The following is a 17,931-nucleotide window of genomic DNA, read 5'->3' as shown; positions in this document are numbered from 1 at the left end:
CTTCTGTTGCTCTTCACGACCAGGGACTATTTTTTTCCAGCGGAAGGAAGCCTTTTAATGATTTTACTTCATGAAAGTTGCATTGATACATATTTTTTTGGCTTTAATATTTGTATTGTGTGGTAACCGTTTTATATATGTCTCTTCAGAAAATTTGGACTAAACCACTCAGATTACTTTTACAATCTATTTATGAACTTTTTGAAGCCTCAAAGTGGTAGTTATGTAGCTGTCTATGGAGGAACAGAAAGCTCTCAGATTTGTGTTCCGAAAATGAAGAAGAGTCTTACGGGTTTGGAATGACATGAGGGTGAGTAGCCTAATTTGACAGAATTTCATGTTTGGGTGAACTATCCCTTTAATGCCTAGTTAGTCAAATTATTACTCTAAAAAATGTTTCTCACCATCTCTTTCAGCTGCCGTGGTTCTTTGTAAGCACATCTCTGCTGTCTTTAAGGCTCGAGGGTCTCGAAAGCGTCTGTAAACTCCAAACAGCTCTCGTAAACACACATGCTCCCTTTACAACAGCAGCGGAGCGGTTGCACGTTTGACCTGCGGCTGTGCTGAATTACCAAGAGCTCTCTCCGGATGAAGATATCACTCGCTCGACTTCAGCTTTTCCAAGGTCTTTATTGAGTGCGTTTCAGTACAATAGTTCTCAGAAAGTTACAGTTTCAAACTCTGACATACTCATCACAAGAAACGAGTGTTAACTATACAGTCTTGGTGAGGTGGGAGGGCTTTCCTTCGTTCCGTATCTACAAAACAGTGCGAGCTAGTATCCATGCCATGCTAGTAATATCAACAGTCTCTCAAACCCTTTGACACTCTGGCTTTTATTCTCGGTTGCCAAAAGTAATGCTCCATCACTTTAACATGAAAGTGTTGTTTGAAGCACGCAAAAAAAAAAAAAAAAAAAAAAGAGAATACAAAGAAAAAACAAGCCCGTTCCTACCGGCGGTGTCAGACGACGCTTTTGTTTGTTCCAAACTTGCTTTTTGTTTGCGCTTGTGAAGTCTGAGCCGTGTTGGTGAACACATGCACCGCTCAGACTTCAGTTGGCACGGTAACAGCATCGCCGCTGATCCGCTGCCAAACGCGCACCAGACTCCACATTGTGTCGACACTCCAGGCAAAGAGCGATAAAATTAGACTCAAATCATTTCCGTTCATCCTCTCACTCCCTGCCTGTTCCCTCAACCCTCCGAAAGGAGGAGGAAGAGGAGGATACCCTTGCAAGAGATGAAGATCACCCTCGATTTTGAGTTTTTGAACATGTGCAAAATGAGAGTTAAAAAAAAAAAAAAAAAAAAAAGAGGGACATGACAAAAGGACACATTCGCATTACAAACAATAGCATACATATTCAAATATAAATCATATATTACATCTGTATTGGTTCTACATGTGCGATAGGTGAACGTGATTTCACCAAAGTACAACATGTTCCTGGAACAACAACTTTGTTGATTCTGGAACAACATTCCAATCAACCAATCAGATTTGAGAGGCAAGTTTACAGTTTATGTCAAGTTTAGGCTTACAACCAGGGTTAGGTGCTTTTACATCAGTGTTATTCACCATTTCCCTCTGATTTTAGGGATAAGTTATGGGTAGGGTCAAGCCTGATTTATACTTTAGCCTTACTTTCAGCCTCTGCTGACTGCGCACGGTCCTCCTCAAATGGATGAGGCGTTTATACTTGATGCGTTCACTGTTGTATTATTCTTTGAAACTACAGGGGGCGACAGAGTAATTGTTCTCTAAACAATCAGGAAGCAGTGGTGAGAAGTAGTAAGTACGCGCGTGACATATACATTTCACCAAACTAACACTACAAAAGAACCAAAGAATCATGTGAAAACCTTGAGATTATTACTTGTGACATTAGAACAAAATATATGGATATGAGAACATATGTATAAAGCTAAATTAAACAATCTCTTAAATATTTTCTAATTTCATTAAACATTTTTATTTAATTCATGAACATTTTTATTAAACATGGACCTTTATTGTCATTAAAAAAAGGCTTATTTCTGCAATTGTAACCTAATTTTGTAAATGTATGCAATTAATTTGGACAAGCGCAAACTGGGTCCTGGTAAGATGTTGGTACAGATGTACCTGCTTGGCCAGAATCGTCTCGAAGTCGTGAATCTTCGTATGCAGTGCCACGCGCAAAAAATGCCATGCACATCGCCACGTGAAATGGGTTCCTGCGCACTCATTGCGCACTTTATTTTTTTGCAAACTTGCGGACGCAACAAGTATAAATCAGGCTTTAGGTTTAGGGGTATGGATTGGGTTAGGACTAAATTTTTGGACAGGAATGTTGTTTCAGGATCAGCAAATTATGTTGACCCAGGATCATGTCTTACTTAGGAAAATCATGCAGACATATGCGATATGTTATGATGAAGGGCTGCCATGTGTTTCACAGCATATTATTATATAGTGATAGATTGATATATTGACCACACCAATTATTTGACCATTTTGTGATATCTGTAACGTTGGCATCATGGACACTTGACCAACTAACAGAAATGGCAGATCACCTCTGCGGCAGTTCCAAAATCTAAAGTTTTTCACTGGACAAAAGTTTGAGGTCAGTTTTTTTTAATGTTTCAATTGCCAATATGCTGATTTGCTATTCAGCATTTTACATCACTTACATTTCATATTATTATCAATGTTGGAAACAGTTGTGCTGCTTAATATTTTGGTAGAAACTGCTATATTTGTTTTTTTAGGATCTTTGATGAATAGAAAGTTCAAAAGAACAGCATTTATTTGAAAGATTTGTTTTTGTTAAATTGTAAAAAACCCAAACTTTTGAACGGTAGTGTATAAGGGGGAACCGCCAATATTTAGGGTTTTTTCAAAGCTTAACAGGCCTTAAGTTACAACGGATATTGGCACCTCCCATTTAAAAACCCATAATATTTGTAAACCACTGTTATTCTATAAGCCTTCCCTCAAAAAGACACACCTTAAAGTCAACATGAAATACCATTTGCAACCCAATGAGCTTCAATATGCAGTATTTATAAGTGAAACAGGATTTTCAAAAATGATGATAGGACTTAATTTAAACCAGCACAATTGGTTTCTGAAAAGAATTGAGAATAAATCAGGTGGTTGGAGGAGAGAAGTTAAAAGGAACATGTAGTTAGAAAGAAAATAGGGTCAATTTTAATTTCATGCTGACTTAATACTCTAATCTCTATGGTCTGTCACTTCCTTTGTCGTCTTTCTTAGTTGTTCATTCCCCATTTCATCTAATTTCGTTCCCCATCCTAGACTCTCTACCGTCTTTTGCTCTCGTTTTCTCTTTTATTCTCTGACTTACTCCAGCTCATTCATCACTCTCCTCAGCCTGTGAGCTGTACCCGCAGGTATCCCAGCAGGCTCCACCTACCCCGATGAGCGCAAGTCAGCCATTTTTCAGCTGGGCCATACGGCGGGACGCCGGACAGCTTGGTTACGCCCCGCCGCGAACGAGCTGGACGCGGGCCATGCCGAGGATACTTTGTGATCATTAATTGAGCTGCCTCCGGTCCTTTACGCAGAGGCAGAGAGGAAGACGTCTTCATCTTGTGCTAACGGTTTTATAAGAGCCAAACATTATCACTTACTACCATCATATTAAGGAGCAGATTCGCTTTCTTCAATGTAATACAATGAAAGAAAGTGTGTGTGTGTGTGTTTTCGCACAAAAGAATAAGCCTCTTGGCAGAAGCTGTAAAAGTGTGTCATCCTTAACAAAGAGCCAATACACTCTTTGGTTGCCATGGTGAAATTCATTGTAGCCAATTAGGTGCAACACCTTGGGTATATCTGCGTGATGGATTGTGTGTGTGTGTTGCTCATAGAGAATAACCATAAACCATGAGTCCGATTAACTTACAGGCAATGTAGCGGCTTATTCATTACACACAGACGCTTCACAACAGGAGAATGAATGGTAGAGCTGCTAACTTTTACAAACCCTACTGTTTCAAATTGCACTTTGGGGTCCTTTAATGCTAAACCTAATGAGAGCATGTGGAGGTGCTTTTAGCTATTATGACCGCAAAATCTGGAACTTTTTACCAATTGCATTTATATTTATTCATTTATAAGACAATATTTGCAGCACAAAATGATTAGACAAGCTCCCAATCATTTGTTAAAACCCTGGTGAAGATATATATGTGTATATATATATATATATATATTTGTAACATTTAAATTGCAATTTTTTGCTTTTTATTACTATTATGGTTGCTTGTTTTTTCATGTCTTGCTATTTTATCTTATTAAAATGTTATTTCATTCTGAATTGTGAAGCACATTTAGCTACATCTTAAGTATGAAAGGTGCTATACAAATAAAATATTAATCATATTTGTAACACTTTAAAAAAAGGTTCAATTCATTAACATTAGTTCATGCAGTAAGTACCATGAACAATGATCAGCATTTTTACTCTAGGTTAATTTATAAATGTTCATTGATAATTCATGTTTATTCATTGTTCGTATTCATTTATACAACTTGAAATTAAAATGAAGTTAAATTGAAATTCAAGTTAAAATGTTAAAATGTAGTATTTTTTTAGTGCTGTCAGACGATTAATCGCGACTAATCGCATCCAAAATAAAAGTTTGGGTTTACAAAATAGGTCTGTACTGTGTATTTTTAATATGTATATATAAATACACATACATAAATGTAGATATTTAACAAACATATATTTATATATAAAATATTTGTATTTATATAAATATATATACATGTAAATATTTTTTAAATATATACATGTATGTATGTGTATTTATATATATGTAATAAAAATACAAAGTACACACACATATATTATGTAAACACAAACTTTTATTTTGGATGCGATTAATCGTCTGACAGCACTAGAAATGAACATTACACTAGATTAAAAAATGCTTTAAAAAGTACTGTTGATTGTTCATACATACCTAATGCATTAACTAATGTAAACTTGGACCTTATTGTATAGTTACCTATAATAATAGAAATAATAATTTTTAATAATTAATTATTATTATTAATCAATCAGCTGATGCTATTTCTCAATGGCAACCAAAGAAAAAAAAAAAAAGAACAGCCCAAAGCCGACAACAGGCTATGTGTGTGTGTGTGTGTGTGTGTGTGTGTGTATGTGTTTATGTGTGTTACCCAGTGCTTCATTGACTGCTTAAGTAGAATGTGCTCAATGGGGTGGCGTTAGGCATCTGTTCATAAAGGGTCACACAGATGTTCAATCCAGACACACACACAAATAAATGGAGAGCTGGTGACACGAAAGAACATGTACCGCATTTAGCAATGTCATCGGGAAACATCTGGAGCCGAGAGAGTGACTCGGCCTGATAAAAGTGGTGAAGGGCAGCGTTTTTTTTTCGAGTGTTTTCGTTTCCTGCCTGCAACCTTTTCATTTGCCTAACATGTAAACACGTGCTTGGAAACAGATTAGCGGTTTTAAAGACCCTGTAAGACCAACATTAGTACAGCTTATTAACAGTGAAACTACATTTAAGTGTACTAGCTAGTTTAGGCGGTGACGACACACCCTCCCAACGCTAGTCGACGCATTCAAACACTCTGACACAAAACTAACAAGAACGACTAGAAGAAGTAGAAGAAGAAGAGGTGGAAGAAAGAAAAGCTGTACACGTAAGTGCTCATCAGCGTGGAAACACCTACAATAAACACTGTTTAGTGGCCTGAATGCGTAGCTTTTTTCACCTAAAGTATCTCTTTTTAACGCTAGTTTATACACAACTAACTGATATTTACACAACATCGACAGAGTCAGAGTTCATCCCAGATTGTTCTCGTGGCGTCACGCTGACGTGAGCGAGTTCGTGTCCTGCAGAATCGGCGGTTCTGTTCCAATGCGCAACATTGCCAAAAATGCAAGCGGAAGAAGAGTGTATTTACATAGAGGTCCGTTACACTTCACCTTCAATATGAAGGTTTACTCTGAAGATATACTTGTGTTTATTTAAAGATATACATCATTTACGCTCATATGGCCAGGGGATGGGCCGCAGGCATACAGGATGTCCTTTGGCAACGTCAGCCATACCGTAATCGACAGGTAATGTAAGTGGGAAGCAGTGACGAAAGAAGGTTTATAGTGGAAAAAAAAGAAGAACGAAACAACCTTGTAGAAAACGAAAACTCGGAATAGTCACTGTGACTTCTTGATAAGCATCGTGAAGATAACTAAAGTGGAATTACAATGACAAGAAGAGGACAAAAAGAGTCCGCATCTTCGGTTTTCCCTGTAAATGTAGCCCAAAGAGACAAACAGCCGACGGGTTAACAGACGTCCTGTCAGTCCCAGTGGGTCCGGTCCTGTTCTGATCTGGTCTGTTGGATATGGGATAATGGTTCCTCTCCTGATACACGTTCTCAGATCAGGATGATAGTCTCTATTCTGGCGCGCTCCGATGGGATTGGGCTCGCCCGCTGGTAATTCTTCCGCAAGCTGCCCAGCCCATCGTCTGGCGCCCCCTGTAGTCATGCCAGCGCAGTGCCCGTCTGGCACTGAGACATCTGCATGTGCATGGACTGAATGCTGTTAAGGATTTTCTTCTGATGGCCGGCTAGAGTCACACCTATCCTCAACAGGTCCCTGTGAACACAAGAAGAATGCATACCTACAGTTAATATCAGACACACGTACCAATGTAGTACACAACTACAAAAAATACCGCCAAAGAACACACTAAATCAATGGTTATTTGGGACATACTTTAACATCATCTTCCCAAGCTAAAGGAGCAGCTGTTTTTTTTTGCACAATGGTTGATGCTCAGAATACATTCACACCGCAACTATATGTGGCCCAAATCGAATCGTTTTAAGTCTGTACACATGAGCTTTTAAGTAAGGGATTACTTTAGATTTTTCTGTAATTTAATTAGTTACTTCTGATGTAATTGCATTAAATACCGTATATACTATAGAACAATTCCATTTAAAACAATAGAGTGGTGCAGATATGACGTCAGAACCCGGAAGACTAATTCGCCGCTGTTCCTTCGAGATTTCCCTACACTGAAAAAAATTATTTTCATGATTTGTTATCATAAAATTTTTTCTTTTGTCAAATCAACTTCAAATATGAATGAGGTTCAGATAACATAATATTTGGAGTTTCGGTTGATTAAACCAGTCGCCTTCATTGTATTAATTCACATTTTTTATTTCAATGAACTCAAAATTGTTGAGTTCATTGAAAGGCAACCAGGTAACTTACTTTTTTAAGTTAAACTAACAATTCATTTTTACAGTGTATGGGGTTTTATAATGGATTTTTTCAATTTATGAGTAAAATAAAGCCTGTGGTAAATATAACTTGACAATAATTTCACGTTTTGTTCTTCAACGTACACTGTACACATTCACACCCCAAACTACCTTGTCTAATTACTTATTAAAAAACGTATGTGTTTAAAAATGAACATAACTGCTTCAAAATTCACGTTTTTGCTATGGGTGTATGTAATTTAAGTTGTAGAACAAACCATCAAACTATAGTCAAGTTATGTTTACCAAAGGCTTTATTTTACACAATTTGAAAAACCCCATTATAAAAAATGAATTACAATTTTGAGTTCATTGAAATAAAAATTTGAATTAATACAATGAAGGCGATTGGTTTAATCAACAGAAACTCAAAATATTATGTTATCTGAACCTCATTCATTCATTTTTGAAGTTAATTTGACAAAAGAAAACAATGTTATGATATAATAATTTTTTACAGTGTAGGGAAATCTCAAAGGAACCAGTGGCGAATTAGACTTCCGAGTTCTGATGTCATAACTGCACCACTCTTTAGTGGATTTAACATCAAAATGTAACATTTAAAGGGTTAACATTTCATTTAGTTCACCCAAAAATGAAAATTCTGTCATTAATTACTCACCCTCATGTCGTTACACACCCTTAAGACCTTCATTCATCTTCAAAATACAAATTAAGATATTTTGATGAAATCTGAGAGGTTTTTTTATCCTCCATTGAAAGCAACAAAATTACCACATTCAGTATCCAGAAAGGTAGTAAAAACATTGTTAAAACAGTTCATGTGACTACAGTGGTTCAACTTTAATGTTATGAAGTGACAGAATACTTTTTGTGTGCAAAAACAAAAATAACTTTATTCAACAATTTTTCCTACGTGCTACGTTTCAGTGTTTACGTCCGAACGCCGACTCATTATTCGCCGGCTTCTGCGTCAGCATCACACACATGCCTCGTGAAGCCCACGTGAACAGATGTCGGCCAATGCTGAGCCACCATTCGGACGTAGAACCTGGAAGCGCTGCAAAGTAAATAGTGTAGCAGAACGACAGGGCAGAGACGCATTTGTTGAATAAAGTCGTTATTTTTGTTTTGTTTTTGGGCACAAAAAGTATTCTCATCGCTTCATAACATTAAGGTTGAAACACTGTAGTCACCTTGACTATTTTAACAATATTTTTACTACTTCTCAGGACATTGAATGTGGTAATTTCGTTGCATTCAATGGAGGATAAAAAAAACCTCTCGGATTTCATCAAAAATATTTTAATTTGTGTTCCGAAAATGAACAAAGGTCTTACAGGTGTGAAACGACATGAGGGTCAGTAATAAATGACATAATTTTCATTTTTGGGTGAACTACGGTGGCTCTGAATTGTCAAAACGTCTCTCAAAATGCATGCCACGGATGCGAAAAACGCAGAAAATCGAACCTGATCCGATTTTTTTTATGATGGACGAAAGTTTCGGAGGCAGTGTGCAAACGTGATTGACATAGTGTGAGGTTGTATTTATTTTTTAACGTGCGAAAATTTTGCATGTGAATTTCGGACTCAGTGTGCAAAGGCCGTAACACTTTAATGATAAAATGTATGTTTTTAATGTAACCTTCTCCCTTTAAATACTTTGGTCAGTTCTAAAATAAGTTATGCAATTTTATATTATTTATTTGAAAGAATTAAAAGAGCAGTCTCATGTATATCCTTGTATTATTCAACCGATGTTAATATAAGATTTAGAAAGTAATTAGTAATAAGTAATGCAATACTTTTTAGAGAGAGTAATTAGTACAGTTATCTAATTACACTGAAAGGGATGTCCCAAGCTGATCACATGGATCGGGGTCGACTGATTGGTATCGGCTATCCTAATCCCAAACCTTTATTTTACGTCAGCTGTAATGCAGGTGTCGTGCAGTAGGTGGCGGGATTAAAAGAAGAAGCTCAAATGTGCGTGTGTGAATGAGGTTTGTTCTTGCGCACACATGAATATGTGTATAGCATATTTGATGTGGACTTTTGTAAAGAATCACATTTTAGAATCATTGTTTATTTTTATCTTCCATCAGACTGTCTTAGACGTTGTGTAATTTATATTATATAACTTATTTGAGTTAATCGCAATGAAGTTTTAAATAATTTTATTGTATATTTTTTCATTTTAAATATATATTTTCCCCTTTAAAATACAGTGCAAAAGGTGCCCTCTAACTTTGTTTGAATGTAGATGTCTCTCCATATATTAATAACATAACGTTGATCACCTTGCTATCACACATCTGCTTGTCACTGTACTTCATTATCATCCATGCTAACTTCTCCACGCTAATGAACATGGTTAATTATTATTACTCTAGCAGTAGTACTAAAATACTCTAAAAGCAGTTTGCCAGATGGTACAGGAAAAGCTTCACTCCCTTAGCTACTCTCGACAAGCACCTCTTCATGTTAGTAGAGAAACGGTCAGCACACCAAAAGGCCAAGTAAGATCAAGACGGGTCTGCTACAGCATGTGATTTTAGGTGACTGTTTCATTGCCTCCTTTAAATTACAAAGACAAAAGAGCAACTCTGAATAAACGCTCAATTTACTCCGCTATTCTCAGAGAGAAGCTTTTATTCTGAATGAGAACACCCTGTACTATCAACATATGAACCATTCAAACAGCACAGAGAGAGAGAGGAACAGCACAGAGCCCCCACAGGTTTATAGATGTGAGAGCAAACAGCATTAGCACATGAAAGCCGCTTGCATTTAACTTTCTGTTTATGCGTGGGCTCATACTTATGTTGCTAATTAAGCGCAGACCCTCTCTGTGAGCGCCGGCTGCATTAATCAGAGCGTCAGAGACGCTACACCTCACAGTCTGCTTCCCGCCACGTACAAAACACCAGGAGATGTGTTTTAAACATCATCAACAGCATATCCACCTGTTCGCTCGATAGCGAATCAAACAAGTCAAAACACATGCGCACATACCTCAGCGATACGCACTAATTCTATGGTTTAGAAATCAATATTAAGCACGTTTGCGGAGATATCTGACCGCCCGGCATTCTGTGATCAATGCACTGTCTGGAAATCTGAAACCATCTTTAATCACCCTTCACACAGACAGAACTCACAGAGTATTAGACATCATTTAAAACAAACCAATAATAAAAGACAGAACGGCTGAATAAGATGCATAATTGTTGTAAACATAACGATTTTTGTAAGAGATGTTGGTAACGGTGTGATCTATGAAAGCCTGTTTCCACCTCAGAGTAAAATATTAATCAGGACAATATGTGATGGAGTTACAAATAAGAAATAAAGTAGCAAATGTGAGACTAAAAGTTGCAATTACGAGAAATAAAGTTGCAGTTAAGTGGTTGACTAGTTGTATGACCTGTTGATGGGGTCAATTTGACCAGCTTGGAGATGGTAGACCACCTTAAAATCGGTTATTATATGGTCCAAGCTGGTTTAGCTGGTTGAATAGTTGCATGACTAGCTGATGGGGTCAATTTGACCATGTCAGTCAACCTGCTTAGAGCTGGTAGACGATGGTTGACCAGTAAACTTAAGCTGGAAAAACCAAGCCTACCAGCTTATTTAGAAACTGAGCTTTAGGCCTGTCCTTGAGTTTTGGTCGACTGGATCACAAGTAGACGAGGGAGACACATACCTGTTTACACCTGCTATTTTAATCCGCATCTTTTGTCCACTTTCAAAAGAGGGGGAGGTGACAAATCTAATGGACAAAATAAGCTCACGCAATTTACATATGAATGCGACCGGAGACGACAGAAAAGCATACAGAGAGCAGCAGCTTTCGTTTCTGCTCTTACAGCTGCAATTCACAGCTGAACGCTGTGAGTGTGTGTTAGAAATCAGGAATGGTGGGAGAACATTGTGCTTGGTATGTTTTTTTGTTTTCAAACCAAACTGGGGTCTACAGCTGACAAAGTTTAAATCCCGTCTGGCTAGCGCACTTCCCATAATGTTTACGCATTAGGTCAGTAGGTGGAGAGTAGTCTGTCTTTTGTGGCACATTTGACCACATGAGCGTCTACACTATGAAATCACTCTGGTCAAATGCATTTTGAAATACCTCTGGAAGGGGTCGTAAGTGTTGTCCACTTGTGAGCCGATCGACCAAATGCCAGGTGTAAACAGGGCCTTAGATAGGTCCAAGCTAGTTTGAATGGTTTATTAGTTGCATGACCATCTGATGTGGACAAGTTTGACCTGGCAGACCATTTTGGTCAATCTAGATGAGATTGTTAACAGGACTGACAAATCAAACTTTAAACTCACTCTGAAGTCATCTGGGTGACCAGCTGTAGGGATGTGAAGCCAGAGTTGAGGAAGTTGTCTCTGTACTGAGACATCTTGACGGCAGCCAGCCACTCCTCTACAGAACTAAAGGTGGTGAAGTCTGGGATAGACCTGTCCAACAACGGCTGGGACGGACTGGTGGAGGAGAGAAAGAGAGTGAGATGCAGGAGAGAAATCAAATGACCCAACATTGGGTGTCAGAGTTGCCATCTTTGTAAGGACCAACGCTGTGGGGACCTATCCTGTTTTTCCCAGAATGAAAACAGCTTCATGTGGGGAATAATTAAAATGTAAAATGTTTAAAATTCCAAATGTTTAGGGTTTGTTTGCGGGCTGGTCTACAGAACTTACACCATGTCTACACCAGATGCGAGCGGTGTGTCAAAAGACAATAGAACCCATTATAATCAATGATATTGTCTATATTGGATGCAGAGCGGCGCGACGCGACAACAAATTCCCGTCAGTAAACGGATTCCCCATTCTATTTCTGACATAGTCGAAGTGCTTTGCAACAGTCGGTTTGTCGTGCTTAGTGTAGACAGCTTTTAGCTGTTGTGGAGCGGCGTGATGCGACATGTCAACGGTCGCGTCTCATATAGACACAGTGTTACACTATCATTCAAAAGTTTGTTGGTAAGACTTTTTGATGTTTTTGAAAGTCTCTTGTATGCTCACCAAGGCTTCATTTATTTGTTTAAAAACAGTAAAAACAGCAATATTCAATTTAATTTAATTTAATTTAAATTTAAAATAACTGTTTTTAGTATATTGTCAAACATAATTGATTCCTGTGATGGCAAAGCTGAATTTTCAGCAGCCATTACTTCAAGGGTTAGTTCACCCAAAAATGAAGATTCTGTCATTTATTACTCACGCTCATTGCGTTCCAGACCCGTAAGACCTTCTTTAATCTTCGGAACGCAAATTGAGATATTTTTGTTGAAATCCGATGGCTCCTACATAGGGAGCAATGACATTTCCTCTCTCAAGATCCATAAAGGTACTAAAAACATATTTAAATCAGTTCATGTGAGTACAGTGGTTCAATATTAATATTATAAAGCGACGAGAATATTGTTGGTGCACCAAAAAAAATAAAATAATCAAATTATTTAGTGATGGCCGATTTCAAAACACTGCTTCAGGAAGCTTTGGAGCATAATGAATCAGCGTGTCGAATCCGCAGTTCGGAACGCCAAAGTCACGTGATTTCAGCAGTTTGGCGGTTTGACACGCGATCCGAATCATGATTCGACACGCTGATTCATTACACTCTGAATCTTCCTGAAGCAGTGTTTTGAAATCGGCCATCACTAAAGTCGTTATTTTGTTTTTTTTGGCGCACCAAAAATATTCTCGTCACTTTATAATATTAATATTGAACCACTGTACTCACATGAATTGATTTAAATATGTTTTTAGTACATTAATGGATCTTGAGAGAGGAAATGTCATTGCTCCCTATGTAGACCTCACCGAGCCATCGGATTTCAACAAAAATATCTTAATTTGTGTTCCGAAGTTTAACGAAGGTCTTACAGGTGTAAAACGGCACAAGAATGAATAATTAATGACAGAATTTTCATTTTTGGGTGAACTAACCCTTTCAGTCTTCAGTGTCACATGATCCTTCAGAAATCATTCTAATATGCTGATTTGGTGATGTTGAAAACAGTTGTGCTGCTTCATATTTTTGCGGAAACTGTGATAATTTTTTTTTTTTCCAGGATTCTTTGATGAATAGAAAGTTCAAAAGAACAGCATTTTTAGATGTAAAAGTGTAAAAGTTTTACTGTCACCTTTGATCAAATTACTGCACGCTTGCTAAATAAAAATGTTCTTTCAAAGAACCACAAAGTTAGAACGGCAGTGTTACATTTAGCATCATTTAAGGTTCTCACAATGGTATAAAAACAAAATGTATGTATGATTAGTTTGTTTGACTCACATAGTAGGTATATTAGCGACTGCTTTAAGGCTAGTGGGGTTGCGGATGAGTTTGTCGAGCGTATTGACGATATCCGTGAAGCGCGGCCGAGCGTTCCGATCTTTCTGCCAACAGTCGAGCATCAGCTGGTGGAGAGCAGTGGGACAGTCCATGGGGGGCGGCAGCCTGTAATCCTGCTCTATGGCGTTGATCACCTAGACACAGAGATATTATTGTCATTAATTGCTTAAACACTCTCTGGAGTCTCTTAGTGGATTTGTAAAAATTTTAAAAGGATAAAAACAGTAAATAAATGATTTCTAAGTAATAAATGATTACTAAGTAAATGATTCCATGACTCACTCAGAAAGGGCCACTGAATGGATCAGTGAACAAATCTTTTGAATTAAATGTTTTGGTGAACAAATAAGTAAAAAAATCTAAGGGTACATTTACACAACAACAATGTACTAAAAACTGAAAAGTTTTTCCTTTGCGATATTTCAAAAGTTTCGTGTACAGACAATGTTGTCAAAGACTTCAAAGGATTTGAATCACTGAATTAAATTCACTAGAAGAGATGCATTGTGAGAAACTGGTTTTGGGTGAACAGCTTAAAGGGATGGTTCACCCAAAAATGAAAATTCTGTCATCATTTACTCACCCTCAATTGTTCCAAACCTTTATGAGTTTCTTTCTTCTGTTGAACACAAAAGAAGATATTTTGATGTTAGTAACCAAACAGTTGATGGACCCCATTGACTTCCATAGTATGAAAAAAATATTACCATGGAAGTCAATGGGGCCCATCAACTGTTTGATTGCCGACATTCTTCAAAATATCTTCTTTTGTGTTCAAAAGAAGGAAATTCATACAGGTTTGAAACAACTTGAGGGTGAGTAAATGATGACAGAATTTTCATTTTTGGGTGAACTAACCCTTAAAATAATAACTAAATAATACCATCACCATAACCTAATGAGATCCAAAGGCACACAATATTGTTTTATCTCACATAAATACCCTAATATATATCAGTTTTGTTGCATAGTTGCCACAACATGACACACAAACAACCTGTGAACATTATTAATTTCTAACTGTGATCTGTCGTTCTACCATCCTCAAACACTGGACTCTCTTCCCATATTCCTCTCTCTCTGATTCTCTCAGACACAAGCAAACATCAAATGAACAAACAAACACGTTCTATCCTCTGCATACCAATCCAGAGCTCTGCTTCGCATAAACATGAATTTAAATATTTGAGGATCAATAAACTCTCTTCTCCCTCCGCAGCAGCCGCTTTTCTCCTAAACGGATTCTACGGGATGGTGGTGAAATGTGGGCTCTGAGCGCTGCAGATGTCCTGTTGTTTCATTATGCTGATATGATCGTTTTATGTTAATTTGGGATTGGATGATTGTTAAAAACTCTAGAAGATCAGATAATGAAGTGTGTGATAGGTTGAAAAAACACTATCCAACTTTACCTTTGGCGGTTCTTCTGTGTCTGAGAGTATAACATGGGAGCTCTTTTGGTGTATGTTTTTGGTGCATGTCATGAGACGTTAAACTCTTTGTACAACAGAATCAGACAGCAGTCCTTCATAAGGTGGTTTTCATGAATATTAAACAATATAATTTTCAAATAAAATTAACAAATTAAGTCTGTCAAGCATGACGAACAAAGTCCCTTTTGAGCAATGGATACAATCTTTGGGAAAAGAAAGTACATGCAAAGTATGTACAGAAAGTACACAGAGAGTAATTAATTTCTTCAATTTATTTTCTTTGATTTGAATGTTCTGAATCCCTGAATGCTCAGTTCGTTTTTTTACAGTTGTGAGTTCGGCAGTCATTACAGTCACAAGTTCCTCGTTTTGCATCTCTGATGTGTTAACTGGATGCTAAAAGGTTTGGGGAATTTATGTTTGCATTGGCAGGATTTTCTGAAAATTCCCAGAGAGCCTAGAATGAGTCTGTTGTATTTACAATATGAACAAAAGAAGAAAAAAAAAAAATCTTTTGTCTGCAGTGAAACGCAGATGCTGGAAGATCTGAATGCAGAAAGACTTGGAGGTAGAAGGACTCGGAGGCAAAGGCAGTAAGACTCAAAGTAGTGAGCATCAGAGCCAATGAGATTGAAAGGCCACTAGACTTAGGGCAGTCTCAGTGTTCGTTTCAGGGGTCTGAAAGTGATGTGCAACACACGTTATATACATCAAGAATGCATTGTGAATACCTACAGGTTCACTTTTCACATACATATTAATTGCAAAATTTATTTGCCATTACAGGTTACCATAAAAAGGTTATGATGACACACAACAGTATAAGTGCATTATATTATATTATATTACATTATATTATATTATATTATATTCTTTACTCTTAATTCCGCCAGCACCGTTCGGCACATAGGGCGACAAGTGTTCTCCATCGGCTTCGATCCGCGGCGGCGACTTCAGCCTCGTCCCATGGAATGCCGACTGCTCGCAGGTCGTCCATAAAAGTCATTCGGCAAGTGATTTTCGGTCGTCTTTGTTTTCGTTTGCCTTGCACAGGCCGCCAGAGTATCGCCGTCTTGGGTAGCTGGTGGTCAGGGAGGCGTGAGATGTGTCAGGCAAAACGAAAATGGAGTTCGGTGACGGTTGCGGAGATGAGCCATGCACTGGTGCCACAACATATTTCCAAGTTCGTAACATGGTTACTTTCGAATGAACGCTTCTGTTATCTTCCAGGTTTTGCAAGTGTAGATCAGCACAATGATCGTGGCCAGGAGCCGAATTTAACTCTGCAGGGAGAGGGAGGGCGAATTACAAATTGGACAAAGTCATTGCAGACCCCTCGCCGATGCGGCAGGCGAAATCTCGCACTGCGTTCCCATCTGAGGTGATGACGCTGCCAAGATAAGTGAAGTTCGCCACTTCCTCCACCTCCACCTGGTAATCGGGACTCTCGGGTTCGCGTAACCAATGCAAACAACAGTCCGGCGCTGGCTGCTTGATTTTTTCTAGGGCCATAGTGAGATCTCGTAGGGCAACTTGGGTCGGGCCGAAAATGACAATATCATTGACAAAGTCAAGCTCGGTAAGGAGGAGGTTTCCGCCTGTCCAGGGTAGGTTGATGTGTAGGCGGTCGATGGAGTGGCAGCTGACGAAGTCGATGACAAGGAGGAATAGCATTGGCAAGAGCAAGCAACCTTGTCGTAAGCCAGTTTCGATCACAAAGAAATCCGTTACCCCTTCTTCCATCCATACGCAGCAGCAAAAGCCGTGGTACAGGTTGCAAAGATGTCAATGAATCGAGATTCCAAAAGCACGGCTATCTTCCATGGCGTTTCTCGGTGCACCGAGTCAAAGGCCTTGATGAAATTGATAAAGTTCAGTGAGATCTGTTGTTGATATTCTAGCGATTGTTCAATCACTTGTCACAGAATGAAGATCTGCTCGATACAGGATCAGCCACTTCGGAAGCCCAGTTGTTGCTCTCTAAGGCAGGCATCGGCGGCTCGTCAGAGGCGGTTTAGGAGGACAGTGGGGAGTAGCCAGGTACCAATAGGAGGGTAATACCCCGCCAGTTGTCACACTTGGAGAGATTGCCTTTTTTCGGAAGCATGGCGTTCATACATCGTTTACATTCCTCGTGGACCGCTGAGGCCACCCAGCAAGCATTGAACAGGACCGTCAAGGTGCCAACAAGTGTATTATATTATATTTTATCATTATTATATAATGTTAATAAATTATTGTGGCAAGCAGGACGGGGATGAGAGCCATGGGAACGGAGCGAGGCCAGTGGCGTGAGTGCTAATGAACGTCAGCAGCTTATATATTATTTAATAATAATAATATAATAATAATAATAATAATAATAATGACATAATTAAATAAACATTATTAAATAAGTTTAATATAATATAATATAATATAATATAATATAATATGATATAATATAATATAATATAATATAATATAATATAATAGTTTGGGTTGCCCACTTACGATTCAAGGCTAGTGTGTCTCAAAGCCTGTTATAGACAGCAATACTCTGTTCTGTATAAAATGGAAACTTACATCTTGGTTGCTCATGTCCCAGTAGGGCCTCTCGCCAAAAGACATCACCTCCCACATGACGATACCGTAACTCCAGACGTCACTAGCAGAAGTAAACTTCCTGTATGCGATCGCTTCTGGCGAGGTCCATCTCACAGGGATCTTTCCACCCTGAGGGAAAGACAAAAACATGAGATTTAAATGGAGAGCTGTCATTTGGATTGATTTTGGACACAGGAATCCATGTGAGATTATAATATTTATGTACACATAACCATCC

At 38.3% G+C, this 17,931-nt stretch overlaps 1 protein-coding gene across 1 annotated transcript in view; it reads right to left on the bottom strand.

Moving 5' to 3' along the window:
• Positions 1-610: 610 nt before the first annotated feature.
• The window catches only part of LOC127496907 (ephrin type-B receptor 1), a 294,837-nt gene continuing 277,516 nt past the window's right edge, over positions 611-17,931 (bottom strand). Inside the window, exons 13-16 of the mRNA XM_051864837.1 lie at positions 17,673-17,822; positions 13,615-13,808; positions 11,643-11,798; positions 611-6,664 (exon numbers count right to left, since the gene is read on the bottom strand). Coding sequence (XP_051720797.1) covers positions 6,550-6,664; positions 11,643-11,798; positions 13,615-13,808; positions 17,673-17,822 — 615 coding nt within the window. The 3' untranslated portion in view covers positions 611-6,549. The remainder of the gene's footprint in view (positions 6,665-11,642; positions 11,799-13,614; positions 13,809-17,672; positions 17,823-17,931) is intronic.

The sequence above is a fragment of the Ctenopharyngodon idella genome, chromosome 2, assembly GCF_019924925.1.
Source record: "Ctenopharyngodon idella isolate HZGC_01 chromosome 2, HZGC01, whole genome shotgun sequence".
In the NCBI taxonomy this organism is placed as follows: domain Eukaryota; kingdom Metazoa; phylum Chordata; class Actinopteri; order Cypriniformes; family Xenocyprididae; genus Ctenopharyngodon; species Ctenopharyngodon idella.
This window is presented reverse-complemented; position numbering and strand designations above follow the sequence as displayed.